Source organism: Carassius carassius, chromosome 3 (genome assembly GCF_963082965.1).
Source record: "Carassius carassius chromosome 3, fCarCar2.1, whole genome shotgun sequence".
In the NCBI taxonomy this organism is placed as follows: Eukaryota; Metazoa; Chordata; class Actinopteri; order Cypriniformes; family Cyprinidae; genus Carassius; species Carassius carassius.
Genome location: NC_081757.1, coordinates 35,544,839 through 35,571,914, shown reverse-complemented (window position 1 = coordinate 35,571,914; position 27,076 = coordinate 35,544,839). Strand labels below are relative to the sequence as shown.

Here is a 27,076-nt window from a genome sequence, read left to right as displayed (position 1 = left end):
GAAATGCCAAGAGATTGAAGGGAGCTTTTTATCATCACATTGATTTTTAAGACAGTAGTAGATGAGGGAGAAACGCTCCACAGGATTTACAGGATTAGTAATTTAAGGAGGATAATTGGTCATCCCGTTAACTCAAGGTGACAGTGCTTAAGGATGAACAGTACTGTATGATGCTTCATTTTAGACTAGCGTTATCAGTCTATCAACAAGTCTAACGTCACACATTTGCTATTTTCCTGCGATTAAAATAATCTATACACCGTGGTCTTTCCAGACACTCGTACACGCGTGTTTGTGCCGCCAGAGGGAGCTCTTACACTAGATTCAGCAGCCGCTGTTACAGCAGGAAGCGAGATGTGAGCGATTAAGTACTGTTGGGAAACTCGATTCACTCGGTCAAACGAAATGATTCTTCTTTCTATGTGAAACATCAAACAATTACATATTTGCAGCTCTTTTTTTTAGTAGTAAATGACACATTTTATGTTGGCTGTATAAATTATAATGCAACCTTTAGAATGATAGGCTATTATAAAATAATTATTCTTTTACTTTGGTCAAATAACATCATTAAATATTGTTTAACTCGTTTTCTAGTTTTAAATGTGCAAATATATATATATATATATATATATATATATATGTTGTCATATATCGTACAACCTACGTAATTTTGGTATTCTTTCTATGTATATTGCGGACAAAAACGCGTTTGTGACTAGAAACATTGACGAGTAACCTAATGAAAGTACCCCAAAACTCGAATGATTCACATACACCCTGTAATCGGTTCTATTGAATCGTTAAAAAGAACCGGTTTAAAAGAACACTTTCGCGAATCGGACATCTCTTGATCGCAAGAGGTGCGGCGCTTCAACTTCAAATAGGTGTCAAAACAGTGCCAGTCACAATCTCACACCTGCAAGAGCATTTGTAGTGACAGACTTGGACATTTTCATTTCTTTCCAGAGTTGAAACCTTTACTTTCGCTCTGCACTGAGGATATACAGGAAGAGGTAACCGCAGATTTCACTTTTGCGCTCAGATTGTTCTTCCCGTCGCTCTCAGCATGGCTTCAACAACCTGCACCAGGTTTACCGACGAATATCAGCTGTATGAAGAACTGGGAAAGTAAGTATTAGTTATGCACACGCTTCTAATAACAATCTGAAACATTTCTTTTTTAGAAAAGTGCAGGCTGTTTAAAGGCACTGACAGATACCCTTACCTGATTCTGTAACGTCACCTGCGGTCGCAAGTCTCTTTTCGGCTTCTTTCATGTGCTGTTTTGACGATAATACTGTTCTGTTTGTATTATTCTTTCCCTGTTTTCGGCGGGAATAGCAAACAGCGGAATTCCCCTATTTACAACGCCATGCTTATTTACTTAAAGAACGGAGTTTCGTTGATGTTGAGAAGCATGTTCTTAAACATCGCACATTCTGTGAATATTCAGTGGGGATATTCAAGACAAGGTTGTAGAAAAGAATGTATTTTTCTTCTTCTTCTTTTTTTACTATTTATTTATTTATTTTAATTGTGTTGGTAACGTTGAATATTGGGCAGTGGATTTCTAGTTGCAGTTTTCTGTAATTCACTAGCTACAAGAGACAAGCTTAACTTTTTTTTTCTTTAAGAAAAGGCAGAGGGGATCGGAGTAGAATTTTCCCAGTTATGAACAGGACAGTTCTGCATTATCAGAAATATACACACAAAAGAAAACAAATAAATGAAAATAAACGTAATATAGTCTAAATAAATGAAATAAATGAAACAAAGTTAATTATATGTGTATGTTCTTTCTGATTTCCAGAGGAGCCTTTTCTGTGGTTAGAAGATGTATGAAAATCTCTACTGGTCAGGAATATGCTGCCAAAATCATCAACACCAAAAAGCTGTCTGCCAGAGGTGAGTTCACTCTGTTGAGAATATCATATGGTGAACATAAGAACAACTGGTTCAGCTGAGTATGGTGTTCAACTTCAACTTTCATTAAGTGTGTTATTGTGGTTATACTGTAACCACAGTTAGGTCATTGCTTTTGAATACATGTACAAAGCCACAGCTGTTCTTGGCCATGTAGCGTTAATAAAGTAGTTGCTAGAGCAAACATTACTATTGCTACTGTTTATATTTAGGGTTAAGTAGAACGAACCCCTAACCCTAAGTATTAAAGGGGTCATGAACTGCATTTTAAAATGCATAATGTCTCCTGAGGTGTTCTTATTATGTAAGAAGGATTTTTAAATCAAAATTGTACATTGTTAACAACTTAGAAATAATAATTTGTATATGATAAAATAATTAAGTAATAGGCCAAATTTAGAAAATAAAAGGCGATTTCTACCCTGATTTAAACAATCTGTTTAAATGTGCAGGTCTCCTTTAAGACCTCATTGCAAATGTCCACTGATTGGGTAATATCTCTGCATATGAAATAATTGTCACACTTGGAACTCATTTACTCTGTTTTTACTATCAAAGCTGCTGAGATGAACTAATCCTTAAATGAGCTGATTAAAGCATTAAATTTAGACCTACTCCCATTGCAGTACTAAGCATTGTGGTCTATCAAAGCCTTATCTTTCGAGCATATGAATGCAGTAACCTCACGATTTCTGCAATCTCATGAATGTTTTCATCATAACAGTGCAGGCACAGTGTAAATAAAGTATTCAATATGCTAAGGAGACAGATTCATTGATTTTACTGAGAGTTTTGGCCAGAGTGCATAGCTCTATGTCTGTAATAAACTTGTGCTATGTGATTGACAGATCCACTGCTTATAAAGGGAGTGTTTATTGATCACTCTCTGTATGTTTCATACATGAAATGCCACAGTGATTATATATATATATATATATATATATATATATATATATATATATATATGTATATATATGTGTGTGTGTGTGTGTGTTTTATTTTCATTTATTATACAATAATAATAAAAAAGACCTCTAACACTAGCTTGCTCTATTCTTTTTCTATTCTATCTGTTTTCTTTTTATTATATTATTTAAAAGCCCTTGCTACATGTACTGTGTTTAAGCTAACTAAGACTTGTTATAGGACTTGTATATCATTGCTCTTTTATTGTTTTTGTTTGCTTTCATTGTCCTCATTTGGATAAAAGCGTCTGCAAAATGACTAAATGTAAATTTAATGTCATAGAATAGATATCAATATATCTTGAGCTTTTGTTAACCACAGACCTTATTTCAGACATTAACAACCCATTGACTTCAGGACGATGGATCCAGAAGTGCTAAAATGCTTACTGTTACATTTATGAACTTTCTGTTCCCTTATTTGGTCACCTTCCTCCTTGTTTTGGTTAATTGATTATTCCCCACCTGTCTCCAGTTCCCTCATTACCTTCTGTGTGTTCAAATACCCGTTCTGTTCAGTTCCTCCTCGTCCGTGATTAAATGTGACTTGTATGTGAATGCTGTTATTTTTTATATTCTCTCGTCAGTAAACTCATCATTTCATCCCGATCCTCCTCTAGCACTTTGTCTTTCGTTTAGCACTACACCTATTTGTAACAGAATCACGGACCTAACAGTATAGTTTATTTAGCAGTGTTTTTCTTTCTTTTTGGTTTTTTATTTTTGTTTTCCTCCTCCCGGAATGGCCATCCCAGCAGTCTGTCTCCTATGCCTGGAGCAACTGGACCGTTCGCTGGAGGACCATACCAGGGACTTTTTAGATCTGGCGTGCCTTACCCACTTCCCCGACCGCTCGCTCTCAAACTTCTTCTACTCCGGCCTAAACGAGCGGTGTAAGGCACGCCTACCAGCGAACGGTCCCCGAGAGGATTTCGCCGCTTTTGTGGGTGCTGGAGAAAAATGGATCTTCATTTACCATCAGCACCGCCGAAGAGGATATCTCCAGCCCCACTCCCGACCCAGAGACCAGCCAGCCACCATCAAGGCGCACGGAGCCAGAGCCCACCACAGCCGCAGAGCCCGAGCCAATGCAGGACCTCGAGAGCTCGACTGACCAGGTGTGTGAGCCGGCAACACCGTGCATCGTGGGAGTCTTAGTGAAGATCGAGGGCGTGGAGGAACTGAGCTGTATTTGGTCACGGGAAATATGGAGCAACTTATGGATCTAATGGACTGGTCTATGGAGGTAATCCCTGAATTTTCTGTTTCTCTGCTGGTTCCGTCCAGCCCTGATCCCCTTGTATACCCTCTCAGTCTCCCACTCCTACCTCCTCCAGTCAGTTCCTCTCCTCCATCTCCGCTGGTTCTGCCCAGCCCTGAATTTTCATGTTTTTCCGCTGGTTCCGTCCTGCCCTGAATTTTCTGTTTCTCCGCCGGTTCCGTTCAGCCTTGAATTTTCTGTTTCTCCGCTGGTTTCGCCCAGCCTTGAATTTTTTGTTTCTCCGCTGGTTCCGCCAAGCTCTGAACTTCCTGTGTATCCGCTGGTTCCGCACAGCTCTGAATTTCCTGTGTCTTCGCTGGTTCCGCCCATCTCTGAATTTCCTGTTTCTCCGCTGGTTTCACCCAGCTCTGAATTTCCTGTGTCTCCTGTGTTCCCTCCCAGCCTCCCTCTCCCACCTCCTCCTAGACCTGCCAGTCCCTCTGCTCCACGTCCGCTGGTTCCGTCCAGCCCTGATCCTCCTGTGTTTCCTCCCATCCTTCCTCTCTCTCCTCCTCCTAGACCAGCCAGTTCCTCGACGTAATCTCTGCTGGTGCCAGTCAGTCCCGCAGCTCAGCCTCAGTCTGCGCCATCTGGGCACGATGGTTCGCCGCGGGACTGCCAGTTTCCAGCTCCGCCTTGGCGTGTTAAGGCCCTGTCTCCGCCTCTAGCCTCCGAGCCCTGGACCCTCCTCGGTCCTTCGGCCCGGCGGCTCTGCCTTGGCTCTTAGTTCCCTCGTCTCCACCGTGGCCTGGCATCCCACCTGCTCCACCGGGCTCCCTCATCCGTCCGGCTCCACCTTGGTCAGTCGTCGACCATCCTCCGCCTCGGGACTCCACTCCTCTGGCTTCACCTCGTCACTCCATCCCTTCGGCTCTGTCAGGCTCCTCCTTCCCTCTGGTTCCACCTCCATCCTCGGTCGCTCCGGCTCCACAGCGGTCTTCCAGGACCCCACCTCCGCCTTGGTCGCCTGCGCCTTCTGCTCCACCTAGGCCCTCCGGATCCTCGACGTCACCCTGGCTCTGCGGCTGCGCTGCTCCATCTTGGGCTCCTGACCCTCTGGTGCAGTCTCCGCCTGTCGGCCTCCTGGTGTCGTCGGCCCATTCTCCACCATGGCTCCTCCCGCCGTCGACTCCACCATGGACCTCCGTCCTGGCTGGTCTCTGGAGGACCATCTGGCTCTTCCTGCTCCGGGCTCCTCCCTGGCTCCTCCCTCCATCCACTCCGCCCTGGTCCCTACCTCCATGCTCCCTCTTCACCTGCTCCTTGCCTGCTCCTCGCCCGCCTCCAGAACCCCCACCCTCCCTCCGCTGGTATTCCTCTTGCGGTGCGAGGACGCACCTTTCCGGGAGGGGGCGAACTGTTACATTTATGAACTTTCTGTTCCCTTATTTGGTCACCTTCCTCCTTGTTTTGGTTAATTGATTATTCCCCACCTGTCTCCAGTTCCCTCATTACCTTCTGTTCAAATACCCGTTCTGTTCAGTTCCTCCTCGTCCGTGTTTAAATGTGACTTGTATGTGAATGTGAATGTCAGTGCTGTTATTTGTTATATTCTATCGTCAGTAAACTCCTCATTTCATCCCGATCCTCCTCTAGCACTTTGTCTTTCGTTTAGCACTACACCTATTTGTAACACTTACGTGTTTCCATTTTTTAACCTACAAAAAACTAATCTCTGCAGCACTTTTTCACTGTAAAGGTCTTTCTGTACAAGTCTGTCTGCAAAGCCTCAGTTGAATTGGGATTGGTTAATCAAAGAATTCATAGTGAAATGTACCCGATCAAACAAATATTGCTCTACTGAGACATTCACATAGTTGAGAATAAACAGTCACGCCACTTTACAGCCTAACATTACCTTCCACAGGATCCTAATGTTATTTTAGTACAGTGATCCTTTTGTGCTTCTCCTGCCTGTCACTTCACTAATGCATCAGTGGCTGGCATAAAGAGACCATGATGACGAAGCAGGTGTTGATCTGTCTCTGTGTAGGCAGTCTCGTGCTGATTTAACCATCTTTATTATGTAATAAAATCCTGGATGTAGAAAGTCATTTCAGCAGCATGGCTTCAATAAAAGTTGTTTTTAGCCGTTTTTATTATTTTTTTTCTAATTAATCAGATTAGCGATTTGAAATAATAATAAAAATGGGTTGACAAAAACAGTGACAAAAATATCATAGAAACTCTGAAGTAAGCCAGTAAATAACCACCTAGCAACTGCCCAGAAAATTCTAGCAACTGCATAGCAAACAAAAACCAGTCCAAACATAACTGCATAACAACACCCATAATACTGTTCCATTGTGGCTGTGAGCTTTGCATGGGCAAGTACCAGAAGGTATAAAATCCTGGTGCAGCCTTCGAGCCGTAGGACATGTATTAAGAGACTGAATCTAAAGCTCTTGGTCAAAGTTTTATACAATTTAGACAGTTTATACATTCCTTAAATACTGTCATTTTTGAATCTCACCTATTCTGTTCCAAAAATGTTCTGTTCTAAATTTCTGTCATTTTGAAATTGTAAATCTTTTGGAGTATATAGCATGTCTACCAGGGTTGCATTTCCCATAGCAACTATGGTCACAAATTCCATTATTTATGAAGTTCAGCTGAACTTGCGACCATAGTTAGCTAACATTACTTTTGGGAAACGCACTCCAGATTACCACTACTGATTTAAACTGCTCAGTAAAATTTGATCATATAGCCCCTTTCACACATACAGACTTTATTGGAAATTAGCTGTGACTCGACGCATATGCAACAAATTGTTACCGCATCATGCTTGGTATAGACCAGAAGAACGATCATATCACAAATTAACATTTATACGAGACGGTTCAACAGGTGCCAATAAGCACAACTATATGCGATCGTCATCTTAAGTTCACAGGCCACTGCCTTCGCATGGCAGAAGACGAACCGGTCAAACGTTTCATCTTATATGAGTCACAGATCAAACCAACAAACAGACGCGGGGCACCACGAACATCATACCGCGAACAAATATCACGCCACATCACTGACAAAAGCAAGATCACTCTCAGCGAAAAGGAAATCAGCGAGTTGGCAAAGAACCGGAAACAATGGAACTGTCTTTTTGCCGCGCCTAGGCAAAAGAAACTGAAAGGAGAGAAACCTCTCGTCGACCTCTAGCCCAGCTCGACTGATGATGATGAGCTGTGAAGAGGTCATGTGTAAACAGGTCCTTTTTAAAAAATACCGGTAAATTACATTACATTACCAGTTAATTGCTGGAATTCTGGTGTGTGAATGTAGAATGAAAATTACCGGTATGAGCACGTATAAGTTCAGAATGTGCTAACATAAGACGTCTACTCTAGAACAATCCAGAGCCATTAAAATAAAAAATTCAACCATAACATTCTGACTCAGATGATGCATTTACTCTGTGCTGTGTAGTTCAGTTTGAAATCTTCTAATATGATGTCTCTGTGCCAAAAGATGCTGCATGAATATGAACATGTGACACAAAAATGAAAACCCAAGTAAAAACACTGACTGCATATCCATGTTTACAAACAAAACACCAGGAGGTGCAGCCATTTCGAGGTCATTTCCGTTAAATTATCTCATAGAATTTACTAGGGCTGAAACGATTCCTCGAGTAACTCGAGCAACTCGAGCAACTCGATTACAAAAAATGATCGAAGCCTCTTTTAATTTATTTTAAATCTCACGTCAGGTTCTTTCGCATTGATTTTTTTAATGTGACACAACGCATTCACGCCACCCACAAAGCGGAAGGAGACACAAACGCTGCGTCCGAAATCGCATACTGCAAGGAGTCAGCAGTGTTTTGATTTAAGGGCGTGGGCAAACATAAAGAGAACATCGTGGCGTATGTCCATTGCAAGATAGAGCTGGCATACCACAACTAGGGCCCTATGATTTCCGTGATGCAGAAAACAGTCATAAAAACGGAATTTACAGTTTAATGCGGAATGGCACGGAATCAAAAATAGGTCATTGCACTTACATCAAATCACGATATGGACTAATATATGTAAATATTAAGCCGGAACAGTCTATTTAAATATGGATCCTGCATGTTCTGTGTGTCTCTGTTAATGAATGGAGCAGAAGCGCGTCTTCCTTTATCACACACACTGAAATGCGCGTGACGCTCCGGTGATTTCAGCGTCTGCTGTCTCACTAAATAAGGACGTGAACACATGAACAACATCTCCAGAACTGCTCTGACAGTCACTTCATGAGAATTTGACCGTTTGATTTGAGTAAAACTAGCGTCACATCACATACACAGAACTGTAAAGGTACGTCAACCCGTCAAAATAAGAGTCCGGTTAAAGACTATTGTTCAGGAGAATGTAAATGTTTAATGTGCATCTCAGAAAATGCTTTATTTAAAGCCCCAACTGAATGGCACTTAAATGCACTTAATTCATATGTCAACTTTATTGTCATTGTAAACAGTACAAGTACAGACAGAGAAACAATGGGTAATAATTAAATGTTTATTTTTGATGTATGCATTGCATTCTATGCATTTAAAAAATAAAAATATTTTTTTCTAAAAAGGAAACTTAAGAGACAGGAGTCTTATTTTCTCTTGCATAATTAATATTGCACTTTAATTAAGCAAAAACAAATTTTATCCTATTACTCGAAAAATCCATAGAATTTTTGGTAGAATACTCGATTACTAAAATATTTGATAGCTACAGCCCTAGAATTTACCAGTAACTGTGTGAATGGTGCTTTACCAGGAAAAAAAGACAGAATGCCATTGCCTTGTGAACAGTACATTTTTGAATTTACCATTAAAGTTGTTTTGGTAATTTTTTACGTGTGTTCACACTGCCGGCGGCGAAAGAACATCAAAGTGGCTGGAAGTCATTCATTTTCAATGTGAGCTGACGATGAGCAGCTGAACCCAGCAGCGGCACGTCATGGATGGTGAGAGCTTCGAGGAGAGTTGAAATCAGGTCATTTTTATGGTAATGAGCTATGACGTGGTTCGGTGGCAACCAGTAGGAATGTAGCAGTCCACTGCTTGAGATGATTCCAGAGAATGCAGCTCTGTAAACTTTGGTTTCGACCACATTGGTTGAGAATCAATCATGCCTTAAAGAAAAAAAGCCAAGCACCTCTTTAAAGTTACTGCTCTGTTAGGTTAATCAGCGAGGATTGTATTTTTGCATGCCTGTGCAGCTTGTAAAATAGTTAAGTTTAGTTAATTCCCTTTTTTTTAATTTTATTAAAATTGTACAGTGCTGTTTTTTTGTTATTATTTTATTATGGTTTACAGTATTCTTTAGACTGTAGCGTTGCTTTAATCATGAGCAAGTTGGTCTAATTTTGTTTTTAATTACTTGTAGTAGACTTGAAAGGTAGCCTACCTTTAGAAACTTGTGACATCATTTGCCACCCACTGTAGAGCAGGCCCATTTCTTGCTTCTTTGGTCCTTCATGGGTCAACCTGTCAATAGCATAATAGGCCAGGGGTGTTGTGGAAGCCTTGGGTTTCATGTCTGAATGAGCTTTCAGAGGCAGCTGTTTGCTGAGTGCAAGCCTGGGATGGCTCTAGTGTCCCAGTATTGACTCATACTGACTAAGTCTTTATCAGACTATCAGGCGAATGGAAAAAAAAAAATCAGTCCTGTGTGCATGAGACCCCTGTTACTGTGAAGGGTACAAAGAAGTGTACAGAGAATCTAACAGTAAAAGCTGAAAGTTGACATGCAGGAGAAATGTTGGAGTGGGGCAGTTGGATGTGAAATTTTCCTCAAAAAACATAAAAATGTTAAATTTTTATACCATGAAAAAGTAGTTTTTTTTTTTATTATTATTTTTTTTATGTACAAAACATAAATTCATAGAGAATTGGACCTGAAAGTTAAGACTCCTCTTTTAGGTACAATGCAAAAACTCAAGAACTTATTTATTGTTTTTGTTTCTTAGAAGCAATTTTATGGTTTTCTTATATTGGAGCAACATTACATCATAGGAACCCAGGTGAAAAACTTAGAATATAGGAATAGGAATAGAGTTTTCTCTGGGGATCCTATATATATATATCTTACACACCTCTGTAACAGCTAACGCAGCTATATGTATATAATTTGCACATTACAGGCTCTTAACAACAATGACCAACATTCTGATCAACATTTTAACAGTAGGTTAGATTAGGGTGGGTTAAATACAGAGTAAATTTCCCTACATGGATCAGTAAAAGTAATCCACCAATACACAGGTCACTATGAACATTCATGTCACTCTAAAATGCCCACAGCAGAAAAAATGTAGAAATGCTGGACATCAACACACCATGCCACAGTATTATCAACACACCACGTAAACCTGGAACATGATTTTTAATGGGGGACCCCCCTCAAAATGCCCACCACTGTATATATATATATATATATGTATATATATATTTTGGCTGGTAATTTAACGCGTTAAAATTATTAACACATTTGACGCACTTGCCCCGCCCCAGACCTATGTGGATCATCTGACATTTCATACAGTCGATTGATGCCTAATATGAGGCAGGACAACAACAATATTACGATAGTGCAAATGTGATACTCATCTTATACAACAGTTCATTAAGAAGTTATTCTCAGGTGCTATTGGAAAAATAATAGTAATAGATAATATTAATTATTATTTAAACATACTACTACTGCTTATTCTACTAACATACTAAAAATATACAATGCACTATAGATTAATGAGCTGCTGGGTTCATGAATATTAATCACGTTGTCTGCGTTCGGTTTAACTGATTTGCTGAAATCAAAATAGGGAAGGTAATAAATGAGCATCAGCTAATGAGATTGCCATTTGCGCATTAGTTCTGCCCACTACTGGTAAAACCTGCATATCTTCTCCTTGTTCTAAAAAGCTGAATAATTCTAAATGAACTCCATTATTTTGACAGGAAAATACAAATAATATAGTTTACATGTAGCACATGAATTCAGCATGGTAAGACTCTCGATCTCTCTCTATGCATGTGTGAGAAACAGCGCTATCAGCAAAGCGATGGCGGGTTGTGCACCTTCACAGAGTTTACAGTGCGTCAAATACAGGTCATCCCTGTTGCTTGTGCACCTTTTCCTACTCTCAACTTTGCATTTAATATGCTTTGATACAGCACTCTGTGAACAGTCACCCTTTTCAGTAATGACCTTTTGTGACTTACCCTCTTTGTGGAGAGTGTCTATGATTGTCTTTTGGGCAGCAATCAGATGTCTTTTCCATTACTGTGGTTTCAAAGGAAAAGAGATACCCAGAATTTATACTGTAGGGATAATTAATGAAACTCAAATGTAAACATTCTAATATTTTGAGATACTGGATTTTTGACTTTCATGAGCTGTAAGTGCTAATATGTTATGTTATTCGTGATTTGAAAAAATTTTTTTATTCTAATTAGTATGTTGTATATATCGGGTAAGATATGTGAGAATGTTTGTCTGTTCACTGTTTAAATGTGTGTCAGAGAGAGAGAGAGAGAGAGAGAGAGAGAGAGCTAGATAGAGAGCAAGCGAAGCCCATTTAATTTCCATCATTCGCTGAAGGTCACCGCTGTCATATATGTCATATATATGTCATATATGTCATGATACTGATGTCAGCAGCCAGATTTGATACATTTGAGGCAAACAACAGATAATGTAAGGCTTAAAAAATACTTATTATGCATCACATTAAAAGGACAATGTAAATGCTAGGAATATGGATGCTGATATTTGAAACCTTTTGTGTAATTGTGCCTAATATTGAACCAGACAATAGAGAGGTATGGCCAAGAGGGTTCTGTAAGTCGAGGAGCTGGTAGTTTGATAGTAGCCAGACATTTGATGATCAACATTTAAACATGGTCCACTTATTTGCTAATTTAGGCCATGAACCACCCACTTAGACTGGGAGAGGCTGTTTGACTAGCATTTTAAATCATGGTTCATTTTCTTGTGATGTTTAGGGGAGTTTAAAGGCAGACATGGAACCAAATAATGTGGAAAATGAATGTGTGCTCAAATATTTCTCATTTACTTGCGGTGTCTGAACAGAATGTCTTTCAAAGGTAGTTTACACCAAAATGTCTTATGTCATGATTACACCTGTAGGCTAATGGATCATATTTGAAAATAAATGTGATAATGATTATGAGTATGAGAGTATGTTTAATCTTTTGACTGAGGTTTAGATTACTTTTCAAACATATGGCGATCCAGCAGCAAAAATGCGTGCACAAAACAGAAACAGTAGATTGGCTGAATGAAAATTCAATTAACAGGTGGCGATTATGGAAGAGTAGTGATGTAGCTTTTCCTTGGTTACCGCTGTAAACAAAGCAGCCCTGCGCTTAGAAACATTACATTAATATGCATTATAGAGAGGTAAGATGAAAAGAAAATACAATCTTAACCTTTCTAAAGACAGTCAGATCCCCTCAGCAATACATTTATAGAAAACCCCACATCAGTATTTAGGACTCTCTTCCAATATTTTGTATGTCATGAACAGTGGAGTTGCTCTGCTTGCTACAGTATTTTCCCAACTTTGCATCCATCTCCAGTGCCTCTGGCCTCTGCTAGCGGCCATTTAAAGACTTGTTTCCACACAAATTACATTTTGGAAAATGTTTGCAATGCAGTTTGTGCAAGTCTTGAAGTGCAAGTGCAAGTGCAAGTGCAAGTTCAGCTGAAATAAGAACAAAATACGTCCAGTTTCCAATTGTGTAAGTTCTAGGGCTTCACCTCTGTTCAGACAAAAACATTTATCCACTTTTACTTAATTTTATTTAAACAGATTTCAAAAATGGTCATACAAACTTAGTGTCATACACACACAGGCCAAGTCTTACGTAACATTGATTAGCTACCCAGAGAGAAAACTACAGCTTACACGTGCTTCTAGCACACATAAAGACAAAAACGGAAAAGCCCCACAATTTTTTGTGTTTGGGCAACCGTCCATTCTTCCAATGAATTCACCACTGTCATGCTGCAGATACATCAAACATTTCATCAAGCATTTCACAAATGTTTGTGTTGGTCAAATTTAACCAGAGGCTTTCCAGCAGCACAGTGTGTCTAAAATTACATTTACATTTACCTGACGCTTTTATCCAAAGCGACTTACAATTGCTATATATGTCAGAGGTTGCACGCCTCTGGAGCAACTAGGGGTTAAGTGTCTTGCTCAGGGACACATTGGTGTCTCACAGTGGATTCGAACCCGGGTCTCTTACACCAAAGTCATGTGACTTAACCACTGCGCCAACACCACCCCTTTAGGAATTAGCTAATTTTAAGGCAAACCATGAGAGACAATCCTAGATTTACCCGGTTTGAAATAAAATTGTGATGCATTTCTGCTGTTTTCTTAAAAAAAACAAAATTATTCTGCCATTACTTCCCACACATTTCCCACTTTCGTCTTTCAGTGTTAGCCATAGGTTAGCTTCTTTTCGTGCCTTGAACATGTCTGTTTATATCCGAGAGGTTGACTTTCTCAGGAGCCTTGCCAATATATCAGAGCAAATGTCATTGTTATGCAACCAAAGACTCTCCATTCACAAATCTATCATACGATTTGTTGTGGATGCTGTCCCTCAGTTAATATCTGATTTGGCTAGAAATCTCTCTTAGGTTTCTTAAAATCATTGTTATGCTTTTCCAGAGAATTACCATTTGAACGTGTGAACAGGTCCTTTTTAAAAATACTGGTAAATCATTTGGCAATTTTTTTGGCATTACTGGTACTTCCAGATCATGTATGAGGTTTGGATGTGCTGAAGTAAGAGGTCTGGGCCAATCATAAAGATGATGTGAATATTCTGTGTTGTTTACACTAAAGATCTGTTAACACAGAACACATTGTTGTTTAATGCGCTGCATTTTAATCGTTTTTTTATGTAAACATCCCAGACAAATGTCTTTGACTGTTGTGCCATGTTTCCCTGCTTTTTCAGCATCTTGTTCATGAGCTTTCAGCATCAGAACATTCTGTGTGATCTGTCCCTTAACGCTGTCAAAAAAAAAAAAAAAAAGACAAATAGTGAAACGTCTTTTCAGATGATTAACATCACAGGGTTTTCTGTTATTTTGGTGCTGGTGTGTGAATTGCATGTTAAAGGTACAATTTGTAAGATAATTACAGTAAAATATCCCAAAATTACTAGGCTAGTGTTATTTATTTTGTCCAGCTGATTACTAACAATATCTGTAATGTTTTCAACTACTTTTAAATCATGAGAAAATTCCCATTCTAAACAGCGACACAGGCATTGCAGTCGCCTGTCAATGACGTTAGTTCGTCTTCTTCTTAGTTTTATGGCAGATTGCAACCATGGCTTATCAGGTGCATTTGTATGTAATCTACTCGCGAAAATCATTGAACTTGCGTTAAATGCATGATTTATGTTTCCATCTGATTTGATAGCCGTCAGTGGTTGGGTAGAAGACAACAAATCCCATCATTCCACAGTCCTTCTTAGGGTCATCAAACCACGCGATTGTTATTGTTTTGATAGTGCGCCCTCTTGTGGCAGGTCCTACAACCTGTACCTTTAACTGTAAAAAGAGATGTTAAGCCATTGCTTATCTGAACAGCAATGCCTACTGTAATTTGTATTAGAATAGAGATTGTTGATGGGTGTAATGGAACATTTTTTCAATATTATTTTATATATTGATCTTGGTTACGTACATAACCCATCAGGGAACGGAGATGTTATGTTGTGACAACATATTGGGGTCTCACTTGGGAACACAATCATCTCTGAGTTTAAGAGAAAAAAACAATGAGAATTGGCTAGTGGATTTTGCATACTGAACCACTTCCTGTGCCCATAGGTATATAAGGCGACAGCGTGCATCAACTCATTAGGTTTTGGGCTGAGGAGATGTGAACGTGTTCCAGCAACAGCGAATAGTTCAAGGTTGTGGCAAAGGGACATAACATCTCCATTCCCTCCATCAGTGAATGAGGGTTACTTACCCGAGACATTCCCTATCTGTCAGCCACTACGAATTATGTTGTGACGACCTATTGGGGTCTATGAAAAACTTCACAACTTGAACACTGTCACAACCCTGTGACACTGCAATTGTTGACAAGCCATAGAAATGGTAAACGGAGCTAAACCATGTTGCCCTTTGTTTATGTGCCACAACATAAAATGGCCCCACCCCCTTTGTTGCGTGGTCCTGGGTGGCAGAGTTTTTAAAATTCAGGGTTTGTGATGTCACTAACCAAGGAAGTATGCTCTTTGAAATTGTAATCTATGACCCCCTTAACTAGGGATGCACCGAATATTCGGCCACCAAAAATTTTCGGCCGAAAATGGCCCAAAAGTGCATTTTCGGTTTTCGGCCAAAAGACTTTTATCACCGAAACAACACGGCCGAAATGTTGTGATGACACAAACAGAAAACGCGACCTGCACGTGCACCTATAGCGCAGACCATGAGCTCCCCGCGACATTCACTTCACACCAGTGAGAACATTCTCTCTCTTCTTATTCCTTTATTCACAGCACTAAAGCGTCTCCTAACAAAGATATTGAGACGGACCACGAAGTGAAAACAAAGAAAAGCACAGTCTTATAGAGTCTGTTAGCACACGTCTCACTGAGATCTTTTCGGATCCTCTGCACTTCATCGAGAATTTGCTTGATCCACCTTATAAAGACCATTACTTGGATGCGGAAATAAGGCAGCGGGCACGAGAAATTATCCAGGCCGCGCTGGATGCGGAGAACCCGCGTGGAGACGGAGAAGCGCCAAGTGCAGGAGACAGATCAGAGCGCAGAAAAAAAGACTCGTCTCTGCACCAGATGAGGCGCATGCACCCTCATTGTCTGATATGTTCAGTGAAATTCTGCAAGAAAGTGCCTCAAATAATAATAATACGTTGGTTATTTTGTTCTTAGGCTACTATATATGTGACATTTTATATACACACACACATATACATATATATACATAATATCAGATTGTAGCCATATTTCTGCTAGATTTCTGCTTTAATTTGATAAAAATATTTATTTATGCCCTGGCCCTATTTAAATACACTCTCTCAAATATTTCTCAAATGTCAGGCAGATGACAAGCTCAACTGCTCAACAGCTAGATGGTTATCTGTCTGAAGTCCCCATCCCCAGAAGTGATAACCCTCTTGCCTATACTGGAGAAGTAATGCACTTTCTAGTCCTACAGAGAACAATTTCAAATGCACTTCACCTAAATGCACTTTGTTTTTATGAGAGACCAGTTCATTTTAAAACCTTTCTGCAGGCCAGTAGGCCTGTACATTATTATTTAATATACACATGAGTGGAATAAATTTTTACTTTGAATTTTATTTTATACTGTGCATTGTTGCAATGTGCTTAATAAATATTTGCATAATTTGTAATTGTTTTTTATGTTTTTTATAATTTATGTAATTGTAATTATCTTTGAAACTTTAATATTAATTTATGCAATTGCAATGTCTTCATTTTAGTAAAGTTAGTACACGGTCATAGCAATAAATGCAATGGTACTAATAATTGGCATAATTTCTTTCGGTGTTTCGGTTTCGGTTTTAGGCCTTGGTTTTCTCTTTTTCGGTTTTCGGTTTCGGCCAAGAATTTGCATTTCGGTGCATCCCAAGGATCATAAGGATCCTTATGCATCATAAGGGTAGCCTTAATAATGTGAGGTTTTGTTTTTTTCTCTTCCAAATGCTTTACAAAGGCATAATTTTATTGACAGACGGGTTCTTTCAAATGCTCACATGCAAATTGCGTTCATTGTAAAACTGCTCATGGCTGAGCATATTGTGACCTACAGCTCAGAAAATGCTTAAGTCTATATTAATTTATTACAAGTAACTTGTTTTTTGATGCTACAGATATAGTCTTCTTTTCATGTTGGTTCTTTGCAGTGCTGGGATATATCCTGGCAAAATACAACCTTCCAGTTCCATTAGTTTTATTAATAAGCAATATTGGAAGGAAGTCATGACTGTACATTATCCCTTATTATTATTTTATTAATAAGCAATATTGGAAGTAAGTCATGACTGTACATTATCCCTTATTATTATTTCTGGATATATCCGGAATATTCTGGATAAATACATTATTTATTTGTACACCATTGCTATGATTTCGTCACCAGCCTGAATGGATTTGAGTGATACTTTTTTGCTACTCACATAACTTGGATAGAAATTGTATTAAATAGATCAGTGGTTCTCAACCCACGGCCCGCGGCCCGCATGTGGCCCGTCACGAATTCAAATGCGGCCCGCCATGTGCTGAATAAAAATAATAAAAAATAAATAAATAAAAAAACTTTCAGTTTTACAATTAATTTTATTTTTTACATTAATTAAAACATTTAGGCTACTAATGAAATATAAGCTATATCCTAATATTTGAAAATAAAAATAATGTGAAATTATTTTGTTTTTCATATATTATTTTCAGACATGAGCAGACCTACTCACGTAATGTTACGCATTTAACGAACACACAAGTGCGCACTTTGGCAGAATTCAATTCAAATAGTCATCAACAGCCATTAGTTAAGGTAAAATTGAGCATCAGAATGGACAAATTTGTTTTTAAGGGAGAAAAAAAGAAATCTGAAAAATGCCAGCGAATGAACACATTCTGTACAAACAAGAATAGTCGCAGTATCAGTAGTGAAGGAGAAGTTCTGGATTTTCGGTTTGCCCCGCAACTCACTTGAAGAAGTTCAGGCAAATAACACCATATACTACGTAGCAATCCTTAATTGAAGAAATGTGGCAAAACATCTCTAGAGAGAGAACCTCGTATTATTAAATTCGAAAGTGTTTTCCAACATAGGCTACATTTGTGAACGCACATTTTCTGCAATGTTGCGCGTCAGGTCATGCTCCCGTGCGCATCTTACAGACTGCATCATAGCAATAAATGCAATGGTACTAATAATTGGCATAATTTCTTTCGGTGTTTCGGTTTCGGTTTTAGGCCTTGGTTTTCTCTTTTTCGGTTTTCGGTTTCGGCCAAGAATTTGCATTTCGGTGCATCCCAAGGATCATAAGGATCCTTATGCATCATAAGGGTAGCCTTAATAATGTGAGGTTTTGTTTTTTTCTCTTCCAAATGCTTTACAAAGGCATAATTTTATTGACAGACGGGTTCTTTCAAATGCTCACATGCAAATTGCGTTCATTGTAAAACTGCTCATGGCTGAGCATATTGTGACCTACAGCTCAGAAAATGCTTAAGTCTATATTAATTTATTACAAGTAACTTGTTTTTTGATGCTACAGATATAGTCTTCTTTTCATGTTGGTTCTTTGCAGTGCTGGGATATATCCTGGCAAAATACAACCTTCCAGTTCCATTAGTTTTATTAATAAGCAATATTGGAAGGAAGTCATGACTGTACATTATCCCTTATTATTATTTTATTAATAAGCAATATTGGAAGTAAGTCATGACTGTACATTATCCCTTATTATTATTTCTGGATATATCCGGAATATTCTGGATAAATACATTATTTATTTGTACACCATTGCTATGATTTCGTCACCAGCCTGAATGGATTTGAGTGATACTTTTTTGCTACTCACATAACTTGGATAGAAATTGTATTAAATAGATCAGTGGTTCTCAACCCACGGCCCGCGGCCCGCATGTGGCCCGTCACGAATTCAAATGCGGCCCGCCATGTGCTGAATAAAAATAATAAAAAATAAATAAATAAAAAAACTTTCAGTTTTACAATTAATTTTATTTTTTACATTAATTAAAACATTTAGGCTACTAATGAAATATAAGCTATATCCTAATATTTGAAAATAAAAATAATGTGAAATTATTTTGTTTTTCATATATTATTTTCAGACATGAGCAGACCTACTCACGTAATGTTACGCATTTAACGAACACACAAGTGCGCACTTTGGCAGAATTCAATTCAAATAGTCATCAACAGCCATTAGTTAAGGTAAAATTGAGCATCAGAATGGACAAATTTGTTTTTAAGGGAGAAAAAAAGAAATCTGAAAAATGCCAGCGAATGAACACATTCTGTACAAACAAGAATAGTCGCAGTATCAGTAGTGAAGGAGAAGTTCTGGATTTTCGGTTTGCCCCGCAACTCACTTGAAGAAGTTCAGGCAAATAACACCATATACTACGTAGCAATCCTTAATTGAAGAAATGTGGCAAAACATCTCTAGAGAGAGAACCTCGTATTATTAAATTCGAAAGTGTTTTCCAACATAGGCTACATTTGTGAACGCACATTTTCTGCAATGTTGCGCGTCAGGTCATGCTCCCGTGCGCATCTTACAGACTGCATCATAGCAATAAATGCAATGGTACTAATAATTGGCATAATTTCTTTCGGTGTTTCGGTTTCGGTTTTAGGCCTTGGTTTTCTCTTTTTCGGTTTTCGGTTTCGGCCAAGAATTTGCATTTCGGTGCATCCCAAGGATCATAAGGATCCTTATGCATCATAAGGGTAGCCTTAATAATGTGAGGTTTTGTTTTTTTCTCTTCCAAATGCTTTACAAAGGCATAATTTTATTGACAGACGGGTTCTTTCAAATGCTCACATGCAAATTGCGTTCATTGTAAAACTGCTCATGGCTGAGCATATTGTGACCTACAGCTCAGAAAATGCTTAAGTCTATATTAATTTATTACAAGTAACTTGTTTTTTGATGCTACAGATATAGTCTTCTTTTCATGTTGGTTCTTTGCAGTGCTGGGATATATCCTGGCAAAATACAACCTTCCAGTTCCATTAGTTTTATTAATAAGCAATATTGGAAGGAAGTCATGACTGTACATTATCCCTTATTATTATTTTATTAATAAGCAATATTGGAAGTAAGTCATGACTGTACATTATCCCTTATTATTATTTCTGGATATATCCGGAATATTCTGGATAAATACATTATTTATTTGTACACCATTGCTATGATTTCGTCACCAGCCTGAATGGATTTGAGTGATACTTTTTTGCTACTCACATAACTTGGATAGAAATTGTATTAAATAGATCAGTGGTTCTCAACCCACGGCCCGCGGCCCGCATGTGGCCCGTCACGAATTCAAATGCGGCCCGCCATGTGCTGAATAAAAATAATAAAAAATAAATAAATAAAAAAACTTTCAGTTTTACAATTAATTTTATTTTTTACATTAATTAAAACATTTAGGCTACTAATGAAATATAAGCTATATCCTAATATTTGAAAATAAAAATAATGTGAAATTATTTTGTTTTTCATATATTATTTTCAGACATGAGCAGACCTACTCACGTAATGTTACGCATTTAACGAACACACAAGTGCGCACTTTGGCAGAATTCAATTCAAATAGTCATCAACAGCCATTAGTTAAGGTAAAATTGAGCATCAGAATGGACAAATTTGTTTTTAAGGGAGAAAAAAAGAAATCTGAAAAATGCCAGCGAATGAACACATTCTGTACAAACAAGAATAGTCGCAGTATCAGTAGTGAAGGAGAAGTTCTGGATTTTCGGTTTGCCCCGCAACTCACTTGAAGAAGTTCAGGCAAATAACACCATATACTACGTAGCAATCCTTAATTGAAGAAATGTGGCAAAACATCTCTAGAGAGAGAACCTCGTATTATTAAATTCGAAAGTGTTTTCCAACATAGGCTACATTTGTGAACGCACATTTTCTGCAATGTTGCGCGTCAGGTCATGCTCCCGTGCGCATCTTACAGACTGCATCTTAAAGCCTCTGTTAAACTTTCCGCGTCCGCGAGTCCGTTATGGACCGCTAGGTAGGCATGATGTAAAAATCGTCAATCGGAAAGTGTGTGCCGAGGCTCTGAGCAGACGACCGCGTGGACAGGTGCGTATGGTCAGTAGTCTTCAAAAGCACAATTGCACATGCGCAGGAAGAAGCTCATTGCTACTCGAACCTGTGTAATCCGTCAATAAAAGAATATAAAGACAGTCAGATGTGCAATAATTCTGGGCAATTGTTTGTTAACATGTTTGTTGCAGAGCGAACCATCAGCGTGCGCATTCAGAAGTATAAATTGAAGTCTGCACTGGCCGTGTAAGCGTCCGGATTGCTCATCCGGAAAGTATAACACAGGCTTTACAATCACAAATTCTTTGTGCTGTTACTCCTTTCGAGCTGAATCTCACATATTGTTTAGCTCCCGACAGCATCTGGTGTTTTATTTATGGGGAGTAGAATTATTTATTCATTTCAATGAATGTAATAGATTAGATATTATAATATTTAGGCTATAATATTATAAATCAGGTTGGTTTGTATTGGTGACGTGCAGAGATGGGTAGAGTACCCAAAAACTGTACTCAAGTAAAAGTAAAAGTACTTCTAGAAATATTTACTCAAGTAAAAGTAAAAGTACTAGTCTTGAATAGTTACTTGAGTAAGAGAAAAAGAGTATCGGATAAAAAATCTACTCAAGTAGTTAGTTACTAGTTACTTTGGGTCATATATACTGAGCCTATTTTTATTTAGATATATAGATAAAATGTATGTAATGTATGTGTGTGTGTATAAATGTATATATTTCATCAGCCTTTACTCCAATTTATGTAATTTATTATAAAACCCTGTCTGTTTACTTAAGTAACAGATATAGGTGTCATGCCATAACATATTTTTAATACGACTGACTTTATATTAAATGTGAATTTAACATTGAAAGTTAATGTGATATAAATATTGCTACTAATCTTTCATTGTTCAGAAAGAGAGCAAATAACATTTACATTATTAAAGATCATTTTCACTGACAGTCTAGATTTCAATCACTCTCAGAAACTCCCATTAAAATCACTGAAACTGTTAACACTGTGAAATCAATATCTTAATTAAAGATTCGTACACACATCTGCACTTTGTTGTTTCTGACGAGAGAATTCGCCAGAAAGAGGTATTCAGTCAGTGATCGAGTGAAGGAAGCACCGGCATTTTAGCGATGACTCATCGGAACACCTCTGATTGGCCAATGCTTTAATAAGCTCAAAAGAATCATGTGTGATTCGTTATAATGCTGTAAAACACATCTATCTCTGGCTCAGCGCCAGCAAGCAATCACAGATCTGAATTTAGCAGCTGATGATAAGACTTGCTCAACGTACTCGCACCGGTGTGATTGTATTAAAATTAATAAAATGTTAATCGGCTATTTTTTGTCTTTTGGAAGCTGCATTCAACTTGACTCCCCTCTGTTATAAGCCACACACGTACAACAAACTAATGTCACAGTGGTATCGTGTACTGTATCTAATCGAATGTAGCCCAAGTTATTACCTGTTAAACAGTAGACAGCACACGCGGTGTTCATCTAATAAGGATCTCCATCGCAAGCAAATAATAGCCTTTGCAGATTTGCTTTCAATTCAGTGCAGTTCCAGCCACGTTTTCAACGCTGCTGATGTTAAACGTTACAACTCTGAGTGAACCACTTCAGACGCTCAGCGCGTGCGGCAGGGAACTGAACGACTCATTCAAACTGATTCATGAACCAATTCACTCGTTTGCCAATTGGTTTGATCAAGCCTTTGAACAGAATTGACTCATTCGCAAATGGGCATCGCTCATTGTCCAGAGAAAAGTAGACGGTGCGTTTGGAATAAACTGAAGCATTTATAACATTTATTGCATTAAGATAAAGTAACTAGAGGAGTGTCGCCCACAGTAACGAAGTAAAAGTACAGATTTTTCCACAAAAATTTACTCAAGTAAGAGTATAAAGTACCCATCTTTAAATATACTCCGAAAAGTATTAGTTACCCCAAAAATGTAAATTTAACGAAGTAAATGTAACTCGTTACTACCCACCTCTGGTGATGTGATATGTAAATTATATGCGTTCGGCCCGCGAGACTTCACTCGGACCATAGTGCAGCCCGCTGGAAAAAAAAAGGTTGAGAACCACTGAAATAGATACTAGTTAGATAGTGATAATGTTGATATTTAAATAAGATCGATTGCTAAACAACGTTATAAGGTATAAGGCAAACTATGCTATAGTGCTAAATGAGAACCTATTCATAAGCAATGGTTGTGTGTGTGTGCCCTCAGATGCACATTTTTTTGTTATGCCGTTGGCTGAAGTTTTTGTCACCTGAAACCAGAAACCTTAGATAAGAAAAGAAAAAGTAGGTGAGACTGGCCTTATACTAGAACAAAGACATTGACAGGTTTTATGTTGTGATATTAGAATGGTTCACGGTTGTCAGTTTATAAGCAAATATTTGAGACATGTCAGTGTCATGTATCACAATGAAAAGGAGTTTTGAATTCAGATTGGGTTTCCTCCAACTGCCACTAATCATTCTCAGAGAAACTGAGTAGTGTGCTGTAACTATAGACTAACCACCATTATCAGCTAAAAATGTCTATATTTGCATCGCTAAAACAAAAGCTACTTTACCACACCACTGTCTCATCTGTGCTACATACAAACTTCTATCTAGGTAATCCATGGACATTTTACCCATCACAGAATACTGTCCAAACAGGCTCTTCACTGCATCTATCATGTCTGTCATGTACAGTTAGGTGGATAGCTAATATTTGATGTAATGTGGATCCCTGCAGACTTACAGAGATGGTTCCTCTAGTAATTACACCTGTCTGAATGTCTTCCCACGTTAAAAGAGATAGGAGAGCTCAAGAAGACAACATAATGAAGTGCACTGTTTAGAGACCACAATAATGAGGCAGATTTACAGGCTGTTCTTTTACTGTCATACTTGCAGAATAACATATAACAGGGTTCAGGATGGTGTAGACAACTTTGGTTGTAATATCAGTTTTCAGAGGCAATGCAAGGCATTTTAATTGGTCTAGAGGCCTATTAGCAGTAATGACAGTTCATACTAATGAAAGATTTTTGGGCAGTGTTAGCATCAGATGGGTTTTTAAGTTCTACTTTTTATTTAAGTTTATTTAGCCTTAATTTAAAAAGTAGAACTTAAAAACCCATCTGATGCTTTCACTACTCAAAACATAATAAAAATGGAGGGAAAAAAGCTTAAAGCATCAGCATTTTGGGATTATTCTGGATAAATAAAGTAATACATAATTTAATGCTTGTCTAAATTCCATTAATTCAAATTAGCATAAGCATGATTAAAATGTCAATATAAATAACCAACAGTAAAAGTGACTTGGATGTTTTTCAGCAAGAAACTATCAAGTAAATCATTGTAAAATCACTGTGAAATCACTGCACAGATTCAAGTGACTTGTTAAAATGAACGATTTAAAATTTATAAAAATTAAATTATAAAATAATGTTTACCGTTGTCTCAGGATAGTTTGGTATGTTTATGGTTTGACACTGGTCGTTCACATGCCTCTGCTTTGCTGGATGCTGCTGCATTTGCTGTGCACAGGATGTGCCTGATGGCGTCTGTCTGCTTTTGGGCAGCAGAGAACTGCTGGGCAAAGTTATCCACCATGTCGTCAAAAAGGTCGGTCTGGGACACATTCAAGAATTGTGTCTTGCCGTTTCCCGCATGTTGGCCAGACACAGCCAGAGATGGCACTCCTGGACCACCATAGTGTACATCACACGACCCAGAGACCACGGCGTAACCTTCGTCACTTGTAGCGTGAGGTCTGTTGCGGTACAGAATTCTTTGAGAACTTCCGGGTTGTGACCATCCTCATGCAAGTCCCTCAGTGCCTCAGCGTGGTGCACTTGCAACAACACCATAGTGTGTAAGGCAGAGGCAGCTTCTCCACAGGTCATAAGCACTGCCGATCAGATAGAAGCACAAATAAGCACTGCCGATCTTAATGCCCAGACACTTGAGGCAGTGATAGTGACCATGACCCAGTGCCAGGTAACGACCGCATCCAGAAACGCACAGATTGAAAGGAATCTTTAAAAAGACATTCCACCCATGAATGCTCTTTTAGAGAAATTTCTATTTTAGTGTGATGATGCACACAGAGGATAGTGCAGCCTGCTGTGTGCAACATACTCGACACAGGAAAACCTCCGCCGCTGAAGCGCCGGACCACCAACACGAGAGTCACTGAAGAGCTTGCTTGACTCATCTTGGAGACTCAACTTGGAGACTCAAAGCAGGAGATCAGGAGCAGAACGATAGAAACGCTGGGCTCCGAAGCAAAATCTGAATATGCGGTGCACCTGCTGCCTACTTATACCCACTCTGTGATCAGTGGCAGCTGGATGTAATAATCTCATGCCAATGTGGATTGGTTTGTTTAGTTTACACTCGAAAGTAGATTGGTCTATCTAAGCGATATCCCAATTTGTCGGTCATCCGATGTGACGTTGAGAGTGAACGACTGAAAGGGAACTATTAATAATCTTTGATTGCACAGAAAAGCATTATAATACTAAAGGCTCCCATACAGAGTGGCACAGAGAGCTTATGCGCATCCCGTGTGCAGAATGATGTGCTTGAAACTAAACGGAGCCACAAGGCGCAGCCTGCACAGCACTCCAAGTCTACATCGAAAAGTTACTAAAAAGGGAAGAGGCATTGATAATGTATTAAATTTGTGCGTTCGTTTATTGAGCCTTTTCTTTTAACAGTTTTAAACCTCAGTTACTGTGCACTCTTGAAGAGAGTTTCATCATTTTGATCATCTGTAGTAACCAAACGCAACACGTAGTTTGATTGCTGAATGACAGATGACAGACAGCCGCAGTGGAAAGAAGAGTTTTTGTGAACTTGAGTTTAATGACTTAAATATTCATCTGTACATCACTTTGAACTATGGAACAGCTACAGAACACTTGAAATATAAAATTAAATTTTTTTTGGTGCTTTATCATGTTTTTGTGCCTTTCGTGCTAATTGAAATTATGCTAATGTGAAAACAGTGTAACTGGTGCCCATTGCATTCTCAGATTGGCGCTAATTTCGCAGCACATTCAAAAATTCATTGTCTTATAAGTGACTATAAATTAATAGAAATGTAATGCAGCTGAAATCTATTGCCTTTATTTTTGACACCTTTGATTTGTTATAACACTTAAAGGGATACCCTACCCCAAAATGAAAATTTTGTCATTGATCACTTAGCCCCATTCAAACTCGTAAAAGCTTCGTTCGTCTTCAGGAACACAATTTAAGATACAGTATTTTGGATGAAAACTGGAAGGCTTGTGACTGTCCCATTGACTGCCAAGTAAATTACACTGTCAAGGTCCAGAAAAGTATGAGGCCATCCTTAAAAATATTTTGCTTTGCAGTAACAGTAATTTAAAAAAAAAAACAGGTCGGTAGGTCGGTCTATATTTTTTTTTTCAAGTTTCAATGTAAAAAAAAAAAGGAAAATTTTGGTGATGGTGATGACGTAGGTATGAATTTAAACAAATTAGCATATCGTGACGTCACTGACTGGTTCTTCAACCCGTGCCTTCGGGCGCATCATTGCAAATCTAATTTTGATGCAGGATATGACACGCAGTAGCTGCTGTCTCATCTTACACTTCGTGTACGTGCACCGTTCGCGCGGTCTCAAAAAATGCCCGCACGCGGATGATGAAAAGGACATAATGCAGACAGTGTGCGGACGGCCGAAGTATACTTGATCTTTATCAGTGGCGCACGAGATGCGATGACGAAGTATGTGGCATTGCATTATAAGGTTATGTTAGCCTATCCAGTTGAAGCCACTAAAAAAAAAGCGAGAACATCAATGTGGAGAAGATCTTGTTTACATCAAAACTGAACCCAAGCCGTTCACACAGAATGCATATTTCGTGCATTTTCTAGATGGACACCGTTGGGCTCGCGTCTCGCACAAGAGATCCGCATGTCTACAAAGACATGTAAAATTAATGTATTTAATTTAATTTTCTAAAAATATCTCGAGACTTTATGTTGGGTTTTTGTTCCCC

The 27,076-nt window shown here is 38.7% G+C and overlaps 1 protein-coding gene and 1 non-coding gene across 15 annotated transcripts in view; both read left to right on the top strand.

The window, feature by feature from the left end:
- The first annotated feature begins 839 nt into the window (after nucleotides 1-839).
- camk2d1 (calcium/calmodulin-dependent protein kinase (CaM kinase) II delta 1) overlaps nucleotides 840-27,076 on the top strand; it is a 117,930-nt gene continuing 91,693 nt past the window's right edge. For 9 of the 14 annotated variants that reach the window (XM_059536879.1, XM_059536871.1, XM_059536862.1 and 6 more), the window contains exons 1-2: nucleotides 840-1,131; nucleotides 1,814-1,908. In XM_059536879.1, coding sequence (XP_059392862.1) covers nucleotides 1,070-1,131; nucleotides 1,814-1,908 — 157 coding nt within the window. In that variant the 5' untranslated portion in view covers nucleotides 840-1,069. The remainder of the gene's footprint in view (nucleotides 1,132-1,813; nucleotides 1,909-27,076) is intronic. The other 5 variants (XM_059536913.1, XM_059536909.1, XM_059536918.1 and 2 more) reach the window with 1 other exon arrangement.
- Nucleotides 12,555-12,621, top strand: LOC132128893 (small nucleolar RNA SNORD19). Its single transcript, XR_009428407.1, has one exon. It is a non-coding gene; the product is annotated as a small nucleolar RNA SNORD19 (small nucleolar RNA).